General features: G+C 36.4%; 1 protein-coding gene and 1 non-coding gene across 2 annotated transcripts in view; both read right to left on the bottom strand.

Annotated features, from left to right (window-relative positions):
* ADAM10 (ADAM metallopeptidase domain 10) overlaps positions 1-16,771 on the bottom strand; it is a 123,091-nt gene that overhangs the window by 43,949 nt on the left and 62,371 nt on the right. Inside the window, exon 5 of the mRNA XM_037151069.2 lies at positions 5,732-5,832. Coding sequence (XP_037006964.1) covers positions 5,732-5,832 — 101 coding nt within the window. The remainder of the gene's footprint in view (positions 1-5,731; positions 5,833-16,771) is intronic.
* LOC119053509 (U6 spliceosomal RNA) lies at positions 2,646-2,751 on the bottom strand. The gene has a single exon (XR_005083312.2). It is a non-coding gene; the product is annotated as a U6 spliceosomal RNA (small nuclear RNA).

Genomic DNA, 16,771 nt, shown 5'->3' with positions numbered 1-16,771 from the left:
CAAGCTCAATCAGTTCTGTGAGCATTTTGATTACCAGGACTTTAAATTCTCCATCATATAGGTTGGCTATCTCCTCATTTCTTAGCTCTCCTTCTGAAGTTTTGCTCTGTTCTTTCATTTGGGCCATATTTCTTTGTCTTGGAGCACCAGCCTGGTAGTTCTGGTTGATTTTTTCATTAATTCCTTGGTTGTTGGATTTCCATGCAGTTTGACTTTCTGGCACTTCTGGTTGTTTATTAATTTTACATTGGTTATATCATCCTTTTGGTTGTATGAAGAAGTGAAGGGTTTCTACCTATGCCTCCCTCTTGGCTGGAACTTCCCCAATCATCCCTTGGGTGAGGATTAAAAACAAAACAGTGGTGACAATAGACATCCCTGTCTTATTTCAATCCTAAGGGAAATATTTCCATGTTTTCCACTGAGTATGATGCTGGCTGTGAGTCTGTTATATAGCACATTGAGGTATATTCCTATTATTCTTACTTTACAAAGAGTTTTATAAGTTTTATCATAAAATAGTACTGGATTTTATCAAATCCTTTTTCTGTATCTACTGATACAACCATGTGATTCTGTCCATTTTATGTGGTATATGATGTTTATTGACTCACAAATACTGTACTAACTTTGCATCCCCAGAATAAATCCCACTTCATCATACTATCGATCTTTTTAACGTACTGCTGCATCCAGTTTGCTAATATTTTGCTGAGGATTCTACCATCTATGTTCATCAGGGATACTGGCCTATAATTTTCTTTCTTTGTCATGTCTTTATCTGGTTATGGAAATAAGATACTGCTGGTCTCATAAAATGAGCTCGGGAGTCTCCCCTCCTCTTGCATTTTTTGGAATAATTGGAGAATGATAGAAGTTACTTCTTTGAATGTTTGGTAAAAATTCACCTGTGAACATATCCAGCCCAGGACTTTTGTTTGTTCTAAGTTTTTTTTAATTCTTCTCCAATTTCACTAGGTGCAATTTGTCTATTCAGATTCTCTTGATTCTTTTTGATTCAGTTTAAGATTTTAAGTTTCCAGAATTGTACCCATTTCCTCTAGATTACCCAATTTGTTGGGATGTAGTTGTTCATAATAGTTTACTACAAACCTTTGAATTTCTTTAATGTCAGTTGTTACTTCTCTTTCATTTCTGATATTATTTATTTGGATTCTCTCTCTCTTTTTATATATTTTTTTTGCTGTGTCTGGTTAGAGGTGTGTTGATTTTATCTTTTTAAAGAACCAGTTCTTAATTTCATTGATCTTTTGCATGTTCTGTTAGACTCTTATTACATTTATTTATGCTCTGATCTGTATTATTTACTTCCTTGTACTACTTTGGGCTGCTTGTTGTTTTTGAAGTCCTTTAAGTGTATAATTGGATTGTTTGTTTGAAATTTTTCTTGTTTCTTTAAGTAGGCCTGTAATGCTGTAAATTTCCCACTTAGGACTGCTTTTGCTGTGTTCCACAGATATTGGGTTGTTATGTTCTCATTTTCATTTGCTTCATGATAACTTTTTATTTCTTTTATCCCATTGTTAACCCATTCATTGTTTAGGTAACATGTTATTTAGCCTCCATGTCTTTGTGTGTTTTTCAGGTTTTTCCCCTTGTGACTGATTTCTAGTTTCATAAAAATAGTCAGAGAAGATGCTTGATATGATTTCAATCTTCTTAAATTTACTGAGACTTGTTTCATGTCCTAACACGTGGTCTATCCTAGAAAATATTCCATATACACTTGATAAGAATACATATATTTTGCTGCTTTGGGGTAAAATGCTCCAAAGATAACCAGTTAAGTCCATTCAATGTAGTGTGTTCTTTAAGTCCACCATTTCCATGTTTATTTTCTATCTGGAAGATACATCCATTGATGGGTGTTAAAATCCCCTACTATGGCCCTGGCTGGTGTGGCTTTGTTGGTTGGAGCATCATCCCATGCACCGAAGGACTGGTGACTCGATTCTCGGTACGGGTACATGGCTGGGTTGTGGGTTCAATCCATGGTTAAGGCATGTATGACAGGCAACCAATCAAAGTTTTTCTCTCCCTTCCTCTTTTTAAAATCAATAAACTTAAAAAAAAACCCTACTATGACTGTATTCACCACCAATCTCTCCTTTTATATCAAGGTTTGTTTTGCATATTTGGGTGCTCCTATGTTGTATGCATAAATGTTTACAATGGTTATATCCTCCTGCTGGATTTCTCCCTTTATAAATACAATAGTATCCTTCTTCGTCTCTTACTAAAGCCTTTGTTTTCGTCGTCTTAGTCAGATGTAAGCATTGCTACTCCAGCTTTTTTTTCCTTTCCATTTGCACGTACTATCTTTTTCCATCTCTTCTAAATAAATTTTCAAATGAGAAAAATGTCCTTTATAGTTATCCACATATTTATGTTCCTCATTCTTTGTATAAATCTGTTTCCATCGCCTTTCCTTTTTCTACCTGAAGAATCTATATTAACAATTCTTACAGTATAGATCTCCTATAGACAAATTCCCTCAGACAAATTCCTTTTGTTTGTGTGAAAATGATCTTTAATTTGTCCTCATTTTTTAAAATTATTTTCACAGAATATAGAATCCTAGTTTGACATTTTTTCCAACACTTTGAAAATATAATTATATAATCTTCAGTTTGTACTATGTAAGAAGTCAGAAGTTATTCTTGCACAGGGACCATGCTAATCCTCTCTATATCGTTCCAATTTTAGTATATGTGCTGCCAAAGCGAGCATAAGAAGTTATTCTTGTATTTGTTCCCCTGTATATAAAAATATCTTTTCTGTATCTACTTTTATTTATGGTTTTCTCGGTTTCAATGGTTTCCAATAATTTGATTATAATATGCCTGTGTGTGTGTGTGTGTGTGTGTGTGTGTGTGTGTGTGTTCTACCTGGGTTTCATTGAGCTTCTTGGACCATAAATTAAATTTTTCTTCATATTAAAACATTTGAGACATTAATATTTGAAATGTTTTCTGCATCCCTTGCCCCCATATCCAGTAATTTTCTCTTTCTGATAGATCTAGATGGCATCTATTGTCTTATTGTCCTTTATTCGTGTTTAGCCACTGTCTTCTGCAGTAATTAATTTGCTCTTATCTATTAAATATTTCAATTCGGAAGATGTACTTTTCAGTTCTGTAAGTTATATTTAGTTCTTTCTTATAATTTGTATTCTTGTTTGTTTTTATATTTTTCTGTTCGTCTTTGAACGTATTTACAGTTGCTGTTTTAAAGTCCTGTGCTAATAGAAGTAATTTCTGGTTCTGTTTCTACTGGTGGTTTTTCTCCTGATTATAGATCACATTTTTCAACTTCTTATCATCTAGTAATGTTTTGTGAATGCTGGGTATTGTGAATGTTACATTATTGAGCATCTGCATTCTGCATACTCTTCTAACAAGCATTACCAAATTTTGCTCTGAGAGGCAGCTAATTTACCTGAAAGTCACCTTGATCATTTTGAAGTTTGGTTTTTCAGCTTAGTTACAGTAAGTCTCCTATAGCCTTCAACTCCAGGGTGAAATCAGCCTACTCCTAAAATGGCTTGGGATATATAACAAGTGTATTTTCTAATAATACATTGATTCCACAGTAGTTTTTCTTTCCCTGGTAGTTTCCTCACAGAATTTCACCCTGTGCACGTATAGCTTAATATTCACCTAAGACTCAAGGAAACCCTTGTGCAGATATCTGGATGTTTTTCTCAGTATAGCCATCTCCTCTCATACTCTGCCTCCCTGAACTGTGACCTGTTTGTTCAACTCAGTGAGACTGCTGTACACTTCCTGCTCTTTTTGAGATACCCTTCCTTGTGCAATAACTGAAATTTTTTCTCCAGTCAAAAGGTCAGGGAAATCACAGAGATATTTATTTTTCCTCTCTCAAGAATTGCGATCCTACATTGCTTGTTTCCAATGTTTGAAAACAACTGTTTCATATATTTTGTTTTCTACTTGATTTCTGTAAGAATGATAGCTGGATACCAGTTACTCAGGATGGGAATGGGAACTATTTACTTTTACTACTAAGAGTTTCAAAGTTTTCATTTTAGACATTTAATACTTTAATCCATCTGGAGTTTTGTTTTAAATATGTTAAGAAATAGAGATCCAAGTTAATCCTTTTCCAAATGGAGAAACACTTTTTTCTGGCTCCATTTATTCAATCATCCCTTCTATTCCTCACCTATTTGAGATCCCAATTCTAATATATAACCAAGTTTCATATATGTATAGGTCTCTTCATGAGCACTCAATTTTACTCCTCTGGTTAAACTGTTCATTCCTACATTAATATCACACTCATAACTGCTATAGCATGTTTTTGATACATTCTAGGGGAAATCCCTCTTTCTTTCTTGTTCATTGCCTTTATTTTTATTTTTATTTTTTTACAGTGTACAATTTTTATATTTAGAATGAGCCAGCTAGACTCTGTTTAGAAGATCCCAATTTTGTTAATATCATCAAAGCATCACAGTCAGGAGCAAGTTCAACATATGCTGTCTTCTATCAGACCTGATCATAGAGCTTCTTCATAGCCTTTTTGATCTGGTGCTGTTGGCCTTGACAACCACAATGAATGCAAGTGTATTGTTGTCTTCTATCTTTGTAATGGCTGACTTAGTAGTTAGAGGAAACTTGATGATGGCATAGTGGTTCCATCTATGCCATCTCCTGGGGGCACTCTTCGGAGGATATTGAGGCTGCCTTGGGAGTCGCAGTGTCTTTGGCCATCAGAAGGTACATGATATGAGGATCTCCTTTTTTTGTGTGGCTGCAAAAGCCTTTCAGCATTTTCTTTGCCTTCAAAGCCTTTACTTTGGCTTCAGCTTTCAGAAGGGCAGGGGCTTCCTTCTTCGCTTTTGGTGCCATTTCTGTGAAAAGGCTTGCTCATCACCTTTAGATAGGCCCTACTTCTTCTCAATAAGTGTTTTACCATAACATTTTTTTTCATTTTTAACTTGAGTTTTAAGTAACTATAAACCTATACCTATAACAAGAAAAAAGAAGTTGAAAAAAGAATAAAAGTCAAATAGTGAAAGATCTTACAATTAAAACATCAATAGCACTGAGATTATTATTAGGGTATTTAACAATCTGTTTGCTTAAAGACACACAACTCTCAGTGTTAAACTGGGAAGTCCCAGGCAAACAAGGTGAAGTCAGTCAATTTAATTTTTATACTAGTACAAATACTTGCACATTTATAGAAAACACAAGTTCACACTGAATGTTTTTTAAATTCTATGGTAAAACATGTAAGACTGGGTATGTTTTGAACATGCAGTGTAATGTTTACTGAATCACACAGATTTGTATTTAAATCTCAGCACCACGTCTCTATTACAGGCAAGTTAACTGGTCTCTCTGAGCATTAAACAATATCAGTATTTCTCCAGTGTTGTAAACCTTCCAGAAATTCTAGAACATATATTTATTGAATTTTTAAAAAAACTGATCTTACAGAAAGAGAGGAAGAGGAAGAGAGAGAGAGAAACACTGATTTGTTTTTCCACTTATTGATGCATTCATTGGTCATCTCTTGTATGTGCCCTGACTGGAGATTGACCTTGCAACCTTGGTACATCAGACAATGCTCCAACCAACTGAACTACCTGGCCAGGGTCAGGACATATATTTTTAATGTAGAAACACATGCCCAAGTTCATTTCCACTTCTTAAATGCAAGCTAGTTTTAAAATCCTTACCTGTCTTATTTCCTCTACACCAGTCATCTGATACTTCTTCATCCTTTCAAATACTGAATGATCTGCACAGCCCCCCTGTGGACCATATTTATGGGGATAGTCTAAAACACAAAGACAAAATAACATTATTGTCACATTTATAATTACCTTATAAATGAAAATTTAACTGTCGTAACTAATATAGGAAAGGAATTATGTTGGCATTCTAATTCTCAAATCTAGTAGGTTCCTAAGTTCCCTCTCAATAAAACATCACTGGCCTCTAGAACTTTATCATATAGATGATTTGTAAATTCTAAAAAAGGACAATAATCATGATTTATTCTGAGTTTAACTTTCCCAACTTTTCCCACTTAGGACCTACAGAACAACTTAATACTACAATTTGCTGCATTTTGTAATTTAAAATTTTCCCTTCAAACACAATGAATTCCTATGCTGCAAAGTACAAAGCCACCTCTATCTGAACTACAGTTAGGCTAATATAATATTATAGTTGGCTTGAATTTCTTCAATGATTACCAACTGGCCACAGAAAAGTGACCTAGAAACATGTTTCCTAGTACAGTAAAAGCAGACAGTTTAAATTTACTCAATATATAATTCAAGCAAATGCTTTATAAACGAAAACTATTTTACCACCCATTTTTTTTCCTTTACAATTAAACAATGATTAATATATCCTTAACTGAATTGGTTCTATCTTCAGAGAGCTGTTCAATTTAGTTTGGTCATTTAAAAGTTTACTCCACTATCCCAAAGTTCACATACTTCTCCACTGTTAAGGTCCTTCTTAGTTCATGAACATATTTTATAATTCAATCTAGTAACCATAATTAGGAGAACTGTCGAAATAAGATGTCAAGACATGGGTGGGAGGGGAAGCACTGAAAATCTCTTATCTATAAGTAGCTTATAGATGTAATCCACAGAGTTACAATTAGGAACTCTGCAAGTAGTTTCTTAAGTGGACACTACTAACCTATTTTACTGAAAATACGAATTAAATACTATAATAAAAATCTAAACTGGCAGATAGAAGTTATGGACAACACACCTACACTGATATAACAGTTCTAAATTAAACTTTTAAATTAATTTTTATCAGGGGTCAAGATTGCAACAGCTGTAAAATTCTAATCAATACATGTGAAAGAAATGATAGACTTAAAAGTTACCATTTTACAACCCCACAGGTCTTAGTTAATGCAGGCCAGGATCATCAATGGGTGCTAAAACCACTGAGTGAAAGATGTGAGGTAACAGGATATTCATAGTCTCTGAAAGTATCCTTCCACAGATTGCTTAATAATTACAGAGAAAAAAGGTTGCTTCAGATCCAAACAATATAGTGATTACCACTTCATCTCAAATGATTTTGAAATGGAAAAGTAACAAAGGAAGTGATGAACTAGGAAAAAAACTAATATTTATTACTTTATCATTTCAAAAACTAGCTTTAGCAAAGTGAAAATACAATACCACCTAACATATATTTAATAAGAATCTACCACAGAGGCTAGAAAGTTTTATAGTGTAACATGCCAGGGTTTTCAATTCTTACCATTTAGTAGATTTGTAGTACTACGCCACAACTGTCTTCTTCTGCTACTGTAATTTCAACCTGAAAATGCCCCAATGAGTCTTGCCCAAATTCTTAATGGAACCTAGCTTGCCTGGACCACTAACTAAAGTTCCTCCATGTCAAGAACACAATGTAAAGGCATACTCAGAGACAAGTGTACGTACAGGCTTAAGTTCTTTATTCAGTTAATGGACTTTAGAGCTCTTGGAATTTTTCTACTCATTTTCGTTATCACATAAAGTCAAGTTCATAGTTTGATATCATTTTTACCTCCACTATTTTGTGCTATTTTAGCCAATATTGGAATAGTCCAGTATCCAGCAACTAAAAAATGTGGCCTGACTCTCTGGCTAGTTTTTCCTTAAATCATGGATAAGAAAGTAATTTACCTATTTCTAACAAGATAACAAGGTAAACGAGGAGGAATCCTTCAGCTGACTCTGGCAACAACTAAGCAGACAAGTAAAAAATGCTATGAGTACTAATATACAAAATGTTTTGACATAGGGAATGGATAATACCAAATAATATATTTTTGAAAGCTTATTTTAATTTGTTACACTGTGGTAAGACACTAACTCATGATTCAGTTAGTATGTTCTTTTCTTCCTTTATGGATCAGTTTGTGGTGCCTTAATTTAGATTGTTTATTAAGATAATAGTTAATAACATATTTTACCATTTACCTTAGGCTAATTTAACTTCAATGAAATAAATGTGCATTTTAACACTTGATGCAATTCTAGAGCTGAATTAGACCTCTCCGAACACATAAAAAAAGAGCTACTTTAAACTACAGTTCAAATTTATCATAAAGCTTTATAAAAATATCTAATAACCTCCATACCCAAACTGCTGTCTCTCATACTCAAAAGTGAACACAGACACAAGAGCGTGGACATCAATGGCCCTGCTCCCAAATAAAAAACTATTTAACTTAGTTTTCAAAGGAAAAGCCCTGAGATTCAAAATCATTACAGACTGTTTTCAGATGACTTCCCCTAAACGTCTACCATACATACCTGGTCTCCCCATCCCACACCACTACCAAATACGTTTTTAAAGAGTACATGGGGCTGGGGAATAATCTGTTTACCAAAATATACAACCTCCCCCAAAATCCTTCCCTAAAAGTTCATCAATCATATGACCAGTTTAAAAAAAAAGTTTTAAATGTTCAGAGATTTTAATTGAAAAAACAAGTTTGACAGTCATTGACCAAACAGGTTCCTCACTATCCTGAGTACTAACTTAGACTAAATTTCCTAGTCTCCCATCCAGGCTAGGTTTGACATAACCTAGTTCTAGCTGCAGAAATGTGAGCAGTAGAGAAGTGAACCAGCCAAGGTCCTTATCTGCTCTTTTCCTTTCTAAATGGCTGGTAGGAAAGAACTGGAAACAGAATTACATACACTATAGCGCAAATTAAAGTAGCCTGAACTCCTACTCGCTTATTGAGGAAAAGCTGCCTGGTAAGGAATAGTGACATTAAACTGTTACATAGTAAGGAATGAGCTTTTCTTTTTTTTTTTTTTAGGAATGAGCTTTTGTTACACTTTGTCACTGAATTTGGGGGATGTTTGGTACTGAAGTTAAGCATTATCTTAATACATGGTGAAAACTTTTGTCAAGAGCAGAACTTATTTTATACCTGCTCTCCACTAGCTTATTGGCAATTTTTTTATCGCAGACAATAGCAAAACAATCTTGGTCTAACATACCAGAAATTCTTTAGTAGTGTTCGTATTTGTTAGTTTTCTAAATGTTTTTATTTATAACTAGCTTTCATTCATTCTAAAATAAAACTTTTGCCAAAAAATCAGTCACATAGTTAAGTTGAAGACAGATACAGTACAGTAATTAACTCCATTTTTAAACTAAAGACAGAAACTTGTAAACTCTACAATATCTAAATATACTGCATGCTTCCAGAAATAAATATTATTATAATTTTCAAAGTTTTTCAAAAAAGGATTTACACAATTCAAGATTTTCACTTTCAGAAAGCAAAAAGCTGTGACATTCATTAGCAATCTATTTTAGGTCCACTGTGTAAGTCAGTTAATATGCCTGATTTTATTCAAATCTGAGAAATAGCAAAGCTCATAATATGAGAATAAGAGAAATCAGGACTTACCTTTATTCAAAGTTTTTATAAAATATATTTTAAATCTGCTCCTACACAAGCACAAAAGTCCTGCTACCAAGTATTTCTGAGAGAATTTTATGGCTTCCAAACCCTGTACACAGCATTTAACTGAACCTCTTAACTAAATTCAAGAACAACAAAAATATCCCTATCTTAAACAACTTAACATCATTTTCTTTAATGTAATACGGAAAGCCAAATAAGAGTATACATGTCTAATTTATATATAATCAGCAATCTCTATTATATAGTATCCCAATAAAATATACTTTCCAGATATTAATAATACTAAAGACACGGACAATGTATCATCAATACACTGGCGCTAATGCTGGGCATTTGAACATGTCAGGGAGGAACATATTCTTCTCTACCCTTCTAGGTTCTTCTGGCTGGTGTAAGAATTAAATTGACAGGAGACAGAATGATTAACAGGAGAAAATCAAATTTAATTTTGTACACACAGAAGTCCCTAAGAATAGGAGGCCCGAAGGGCAACAAGGTAACTTAAGTTTATATGACATTCTGAGCTAAGAAGAAGAGAGGAGGGGTCTAGAACTTCAAAAAGGAAGAAGACACTCACAGAGAAGTAAAAGAACAAATTATCTGCCATGCCTTGCAGAGACTAAGGGACACAGAGAAGAATGTGAACAAACAGGACTTGCCCTGACTGGTGTGGCTCAGCTGGTTTTGGGGTCCACCTACAAAGCGACTAGTTCAGTTCCTAGTCAAGGGCACATACCTGGGTTGGGGGGCAAGAAGCAACTGCAACTGATGGATGTTTCTCTCTCACATCAATGTTTTTCTCCCAGACCTTCTCCCTCCCTCCCTCTCTCTCTAAAAATAAGTAAATAAAATCTTAAAAAAAAAAAAAAAACAGGACTTGTTAAGTTTCCCCCAGTCCACCACACCTTTTCCAAATTCTCTGTAGTTTATCTCTGGTGATGGCCCCATTTCTTGGAATACGCCCTGTATTTAACTTCTTTTAAGCACTTCAGGGGCAAATCAAAAGAAAAAATTTCTTAAATTTTTGTTTCTTAAAATAATCATCCTAAAATAATCCACAGGCCAAAGAGACACATTTGGGGTGGCAAATTTGTCTCTACTACAAATATTAAGATTAGGGTAATCAAACAAGCAGTGTCTAATGGGTATCTAATCTACTTGATAAAATGCATGAAGTTGATGTATTTACATATACAAAAATATATATACATATAAATGCATACATAAAACTGATATATACGTAATGTGTGGATTTCTTTCTACCACTCCTCCAACACAATTAGAAGGCAAGCAAGTACCAGTGTAATGCAACACTGCCTACAGACTAGGATGAGCAGGAATTGAAAGGAAGCCAGCAGAAACTTAAGAACAGAACCACAACCTAGCAGGCCACCACTTTCCAAGACAAAAACATGGCCCAGATGCAACAATAAGACTCCCTTCCCTTATCTCACCTTCAGTAGGTTGCATTTGGCTGGAATCAAGAAGAGAATACCTATGTTTCAGAAAAACACCTCTTCTGATCCATGTTCTGGCTTGGGTAAAGAGAATCCTCCTGTAGCATTCCTCACTTCCATCACGAGGACTCCAGCAGAAACCAAGTGGGAACCCCAGAACACTTCCTGTCTTAGAAGACACTCCCTTGCTCCTCACTTGCAGCTATTTACCACTGTCTGCCTTGGGACCATTAGGACTAATCTCACTGTGACTGGCTTTCAGAGGCGTGAGACAATGCCCAGGGGTGTCCAACCTTTTGGTGTCTCTGGGTCACAATGAACGAAGAGTTGTCTTGGGCTACACATTAAATAAACAAACACTAACAAAAACAAAAAAATCTTGTGATGTTTTAAGTAAATTTACAATTTTGTGTTGGGTCACATTCATTGCCATCCTAGGCCTCATGCGGCCTGCAGGTTGGATACCCCTGGCACTATACGCCAACTTAGTGTAGGTATTTACTGCCCCCCCCCCCGAGTCACTACTTTCCTCCATGTTATTATTTTTGGCTCCTAACTCATAGTCACTCTTTCTGACACTATCCTTCATCTTAGTAATTACAAGATTCACACTGATGATCCTTCCAATACACTCATATCACCTTCTCTCTGATAGTCTTCTCCTACTTCAACTTCTCACTTATATGATCATAGGTTTGAACCTGTCATTAATTGATAACCAAAACCCCTTCGTAACCTCGACTTCTAAATCATACTTTCTTTCCACCACTTTTCTTTTCAGGACATTCCCTCTAGACTCCAAAAATCCTTTAACAACACTAAGACCCTTCCATCTACCAATGCTACCACCTTGTTCACTGTCCATCACTGGATGTTCTCTTTCTTTTCCTTATTCACCTTAAATCCCATAGTGAATTATTATTATAATTACTCCATTGCATTTGCCTTAAACTCCCTTGCACCCAACTCCCAACTCTCACCCAAATCCTGTTTAAATTCAACTCTCTACCTACACCACTGCAGCTCAACGAAGCTGGAGAAAAACTGGTAACTATGACTATTTTCACTCAAAAATCATAATCTGTAACTTCAAGAACCTCATTAATGCCACCTGGCAATGATACTATATTTTTCAGAGTCCATTCTCAATCCTATTTACCTAATTAACCACTAGCAGTCCTTACTTTGCCACATTTGTAGAGGCAGTAAAATTGACCATGATAGCTGAAACTACACAAAGTGATCTTAGTAATCAATGGGGAAAATTAAAATTGTGCCACAGCCTTTAAAATTTATCGAAAGACTATAATTTTCTTATACTGCTTGTAAATAAGACAGGTAAATGAAAAATAATAAAACTATATAGTTCAATGTAACTTAAGACATTAGAAACATCAAGAATTTGAATATTTTTTAAAAAAATCAGAGTGTTTTATTTTTTGTAAATTGTACTATCATAAACTAAAGACATATATTCCTTTTGAAAGATTGATATTTAGGTAAAATTACTTCCAAAGCAACAAAGCAATATTTATATATGCATCAAATTCTGTCAGCACAAAATTCTCCCAATCAAAAACAAAGAAAAGATCATGTATAAAAGTTTTCTTGTATACTTTAAAAACTTCTCTACAAGAGCCTGTTTTCCTTGGTCACCACATTAACTGTAAAAATGAACAACGACATTTTTCCTCTAAAAATACTTAAAATATAATCCCCATTTCTAGAAAATGCCTTTGTTCAACTAATGAATAAGGCCTCATTGAGCCGCTAAATCATAGGATGCACTGTAGTTCCCCTGAAAAGGCCAAACAGCATATTCTTTCACAAAGAATGAGTCACTGGTGTAGAATAGTCAGCCTATTTAAAACAAAGACCAGCTTTAAATCTATTGCCTTTCTTCCAGTTCCTCTGCATGCCAACCTCTTGCTTTTGTTTTGTTGTAGGAGGTGCAAATATAAATAATACATATATTGTGATACAGGCCTCAACCAGGAAATAGCTCTAGTTAACTCCTAATTACCAACTCCAGGAAAGGGGAACATTTACAGTTCATATTATTTGCTCAACAGAACCATGAATAAAACACCCACATCTTACTCCATACTAACTAGAGTAGCCCCTGCATCCTCACTGAGCCCAGCAAGGCATCCCTCCCTCTCTGTAGTAGGAAGGTTAAGAATTTAATTGCAAAGTCCAAGGCCATGCTTATGAGATGACTCTCTAACACTCAAAACTTGGTGTAATCGCTCCAATAATATGCTATGAATCACCAAATCCAGTAAAATAATCCAACTTTTATTAATCAAATTTAAAATAGAGTGACTCTAAAAACAAATAAGGCACAAAAAAGCTGTTTTGTTAATATCTGAACAGTAGGTGAGTGGAGTCCTTGCCCACGAACATGTCATTTATTCCCAAAGATGCCAAAAATCAGCATGGATTCACTGAAGGAAAAGTAAAAGAAGTGTGTTTTTTTCATCTTTTTTAGGAGACATGATGAGTTTGAAAGTGTGAAAAACAAGACAACAGGCCCCAAACTGAATCACTTATGCTAGCCCAATGTCACCAAATCCAGACTTGACTTAATGGCAGCTTAAGCTTCTCCCAGAAACAAACCTGAAACCTGTCAATCAGGCATCACCTGTTCAACATCAGTGAGATAATCTGCATAACAGACCCCTGCATCCCCTAAAGGAAAGTGACTTCCATAACCTATCACTCTGTCAGTATAACTTCCTTGTTCTCAGCTCCTTTCTTCCTAAACTTTCGTTTTTTAAGAGCTCCTTGAAGCTCTTTTCTATCTGCTGGATGAGATGCTGCATAATTCATGAATTGCTGAATAAAGTTCTTATGAGTTTTAAAATTTACTCAGTTGAATTTTGCTTTCTAACACAGCAGGAAGAATGGGTAGAGCAGACCCTCAATGTCTTCCCCCTTCTAATTCCAAGGGATAGGAGTCCCTTTCTCCCTAGTACCCCTTCCTCATCTTCCTTGCCAAGTCTCCCTTTAGGAAGGGTGAAGAGAGACCATAAGAAGGGCAAAGTATGACTGTCCCAGGAAGGAAAGGAAGCTGAAGATGGCCCCATGTTCCACATGCACACATAATACTGATATCCCAAGAACAGATGTGGGGAGTGAGGCCAGGCATATCCTCAACCACCCCTGGTTTTCAGTAAGAGTTAGTGTTGGGAACATAGTAAGAACATGGACATCTGGATAGTAGAAGAAATATTGCCCTACTATTATGACCAATTAAAAACAGAATCACTAAACTCTCAAGTGCATTAGAACAGAAACCTTTACCCAGTTTAACACTTCAACCACAGTATCTAAAAATGTCTTGTCTTCCAGTAAAGGTGGTGGCATAGGTAAACACAGCTCGCCTCCTCACACAACCACATCAAAATTACAACTAAAATATAGAACAAAGATCACGCAGAACCATCGGAAATCAAGTTGAATAGAAGTCTGGCAACTGTATAATTAAAGAAACCACACCCATCCACACCAGTAGGAGCAGCAGACCGTGGAATGTGTGGTGGATAAAAATTCGGGAGGGATACCTCCAGAGCAAGGAATCCCAGCCCTACAACAGGCCCCACAGCCCAGGGTGAAGGTAAGTCCTCACATTTTCTGGCTTCAAAAACCAGTGGAGATTGAGTCCGTGGAAGAAACTTTTAGAGTCTCGAGCAGTTCCTATTAAAGAACCCACAGAAGGACTTAGATGCACTCCCCCTGAGCTCCAGCACCAAGGTAGCAGCTTGAAAGGCACCAGTGGCATACAGGGAAAAAGTATCTGGCATCAAGGTGAGAGGTAAGGGACAGATTTCTGCCAAAAAGTCATGCAGAGGCCATGGTCCCATTTCTGAACTCTCCCCCAACAGACCCAAACAACAGTAGGCTGGTGTAATATCTGAGACTCCATCAACCTAGCTAATACTATTTGCCCTGCGATGGAGATGCACAAAGACTCTATGCACCAAATTATGGGTCTACCCAAGCTGCTTTTCCATATGAATGATGGGTCTTGACTCATAATTCACAATGTCCTAATCACTCTCTAACATGTAACAGCTGACCTTAGTAAGCCCCCAACCCATAGCCCCTGTACATCTTGCTAAGTGGCCCCAGGCCCAGCAATAGCAGCAACCAGCCTAGATTCACAGCTTAGCTTCTCCTGGGAATCTTCAACAGCATAAAAAAAGGACCAGTCAGAAATGAAGGCTACACTGACTGAAATGAATAACTTACAGGAACAGGAAGTCAACAGTATAGTAGATGAAGCCAGGAATCAAATCAGCAATTTGGAATATAAGGAAGCAAAACTACGTACCCAGAACAGCTGAGAGAAGAAAATACTCAAAACAGTGAGAATACTGTAAGGAGCCTCTGAAACAACTCAACCATTCCAACATTCGCATCATAGGAATGCCAGAAGTAGAAGAGAAACAGCACGAAGTAAGAAATCTATTTGAAAAAATAATGAAAGAAAACTTCCCTAATCTGGTGAAGGAAATACACATGCAAGTCCAGGAAACACAGAGAGTCCAAAACATGATGTATGCAAAGAGGCCACATAATTAAAATGCCAAAGGTTAAAGTTAAAGAGAATCTTAAAAGCGGCAAGAGAAAAGCAGTTAGTTACTTAAAGGGAAGTTACCAGAAGACTGTCAGCTTATTTCTCAAGAGAAACTTTGCAGGACAGGAATTTCCAAGAAAGATTCAAAGTCATGAAAAGGCAGGCCTAGACTTCCTGTGAAGATAAGGGCATAGACAGACATGCTTTACCTCCTCACGCAACCAGAAAGAATTACAACTATTTTTCAAAATAAACAACAAGAATAGTCAGAAAATCAAGTATATGGAAATCCAACAACCAAGGATTTAAAGAAGCCACTTTCATCCAAATGGGTAGAAGGGGTAAAGTCCTGGAAATGGGCAGAGGGCGCAGAGAGGTGGTAGAAGTGGCAGGCCTGGCACAGGTGGCCCCACATTCACATGTGATGGAGGGATACCTTGGGAGTGAGTGATCCCAAACCCAGGCCAGACCACACAGCCCAGGATTCCAGCGCCAGGAAGATACACCTACATAACTTCTGGCTGTAAAAACCACTGGGGGTTGGGGAGAAAGAATAAGCTGCTAGATTTCCAGGAGAGTTCATTTAGCAGGCCCACATGGATTTAGAATGAATGTGAACCCACCTACTCTGAGACTCACCACTATGGCAACAACTGGAAGGGTGCTAGTCGCACATGGGAAGTGGGTGATTTGAGTGCTAATGTGGCAATAGCCAGCAAACCTCCAGAAGCCAGGCAACAGCACTGTCCCCCCCTCCCCATAGCTCTCCTTCCACACAAAACCACCAAGTGGTGAAGTGGGTGGCCCTGCCCTAGCAATTACCTAAGGCCCTGCCCCACAAAATTTACAAGCACCTTTTACAGTGAGTCAAAGCAGCTCTATCTAATATACAGAAACAACACACTGAGTACTACAAAAACATAAGGGAAGAAAGGAAGGTTACACTAAGTGAAATAAAGAAAAATCTACACGGAACCAACAGTGGAGACCATGAAACCAATAACCAAACCAACAATTTACAACACAAGGAAGAAAAAAACATTCAATCAGACTAGTAGGAAGAAAATAATTTTTAAAAAGGAGGATAGGCTTAGGAACTTCTGGGATAACTTTAAATGTACCAACATCCAAATCATAAGGGTGTCAGAAGGAGAAGAGAGAGGGCAAGAAATTGAAAATTTATTTGAAAAAAAAAAAAAAAAAAAGAAAGAAAATTTTCTTAATTTGGTGAAGGAAACAGATATGTAAGTCCAGGAATCCA

This window comes from Artibeus jamaicensis, unplaced genomic scaffold (assembly GCF_021234435.1).
Source record: "Artibeus jamaicensis isolate MK-2021 breed Jamaican fruit bat unplaced genomic scaffold, CSHL_Jam_final contig_548, whole genome shotgun sequence".
Taxonomy (NCBI): Eukaryota; Metazoa; Chordata; class Mammalia; order Chiroptera; family Phyllostomidae; genus Artibeus; species Artibeus jamaicensis.
Note: the sequence above shows the minus strand (reverse complement) of the source record. Positions and strands in the feature narration are given on the sequence as shown.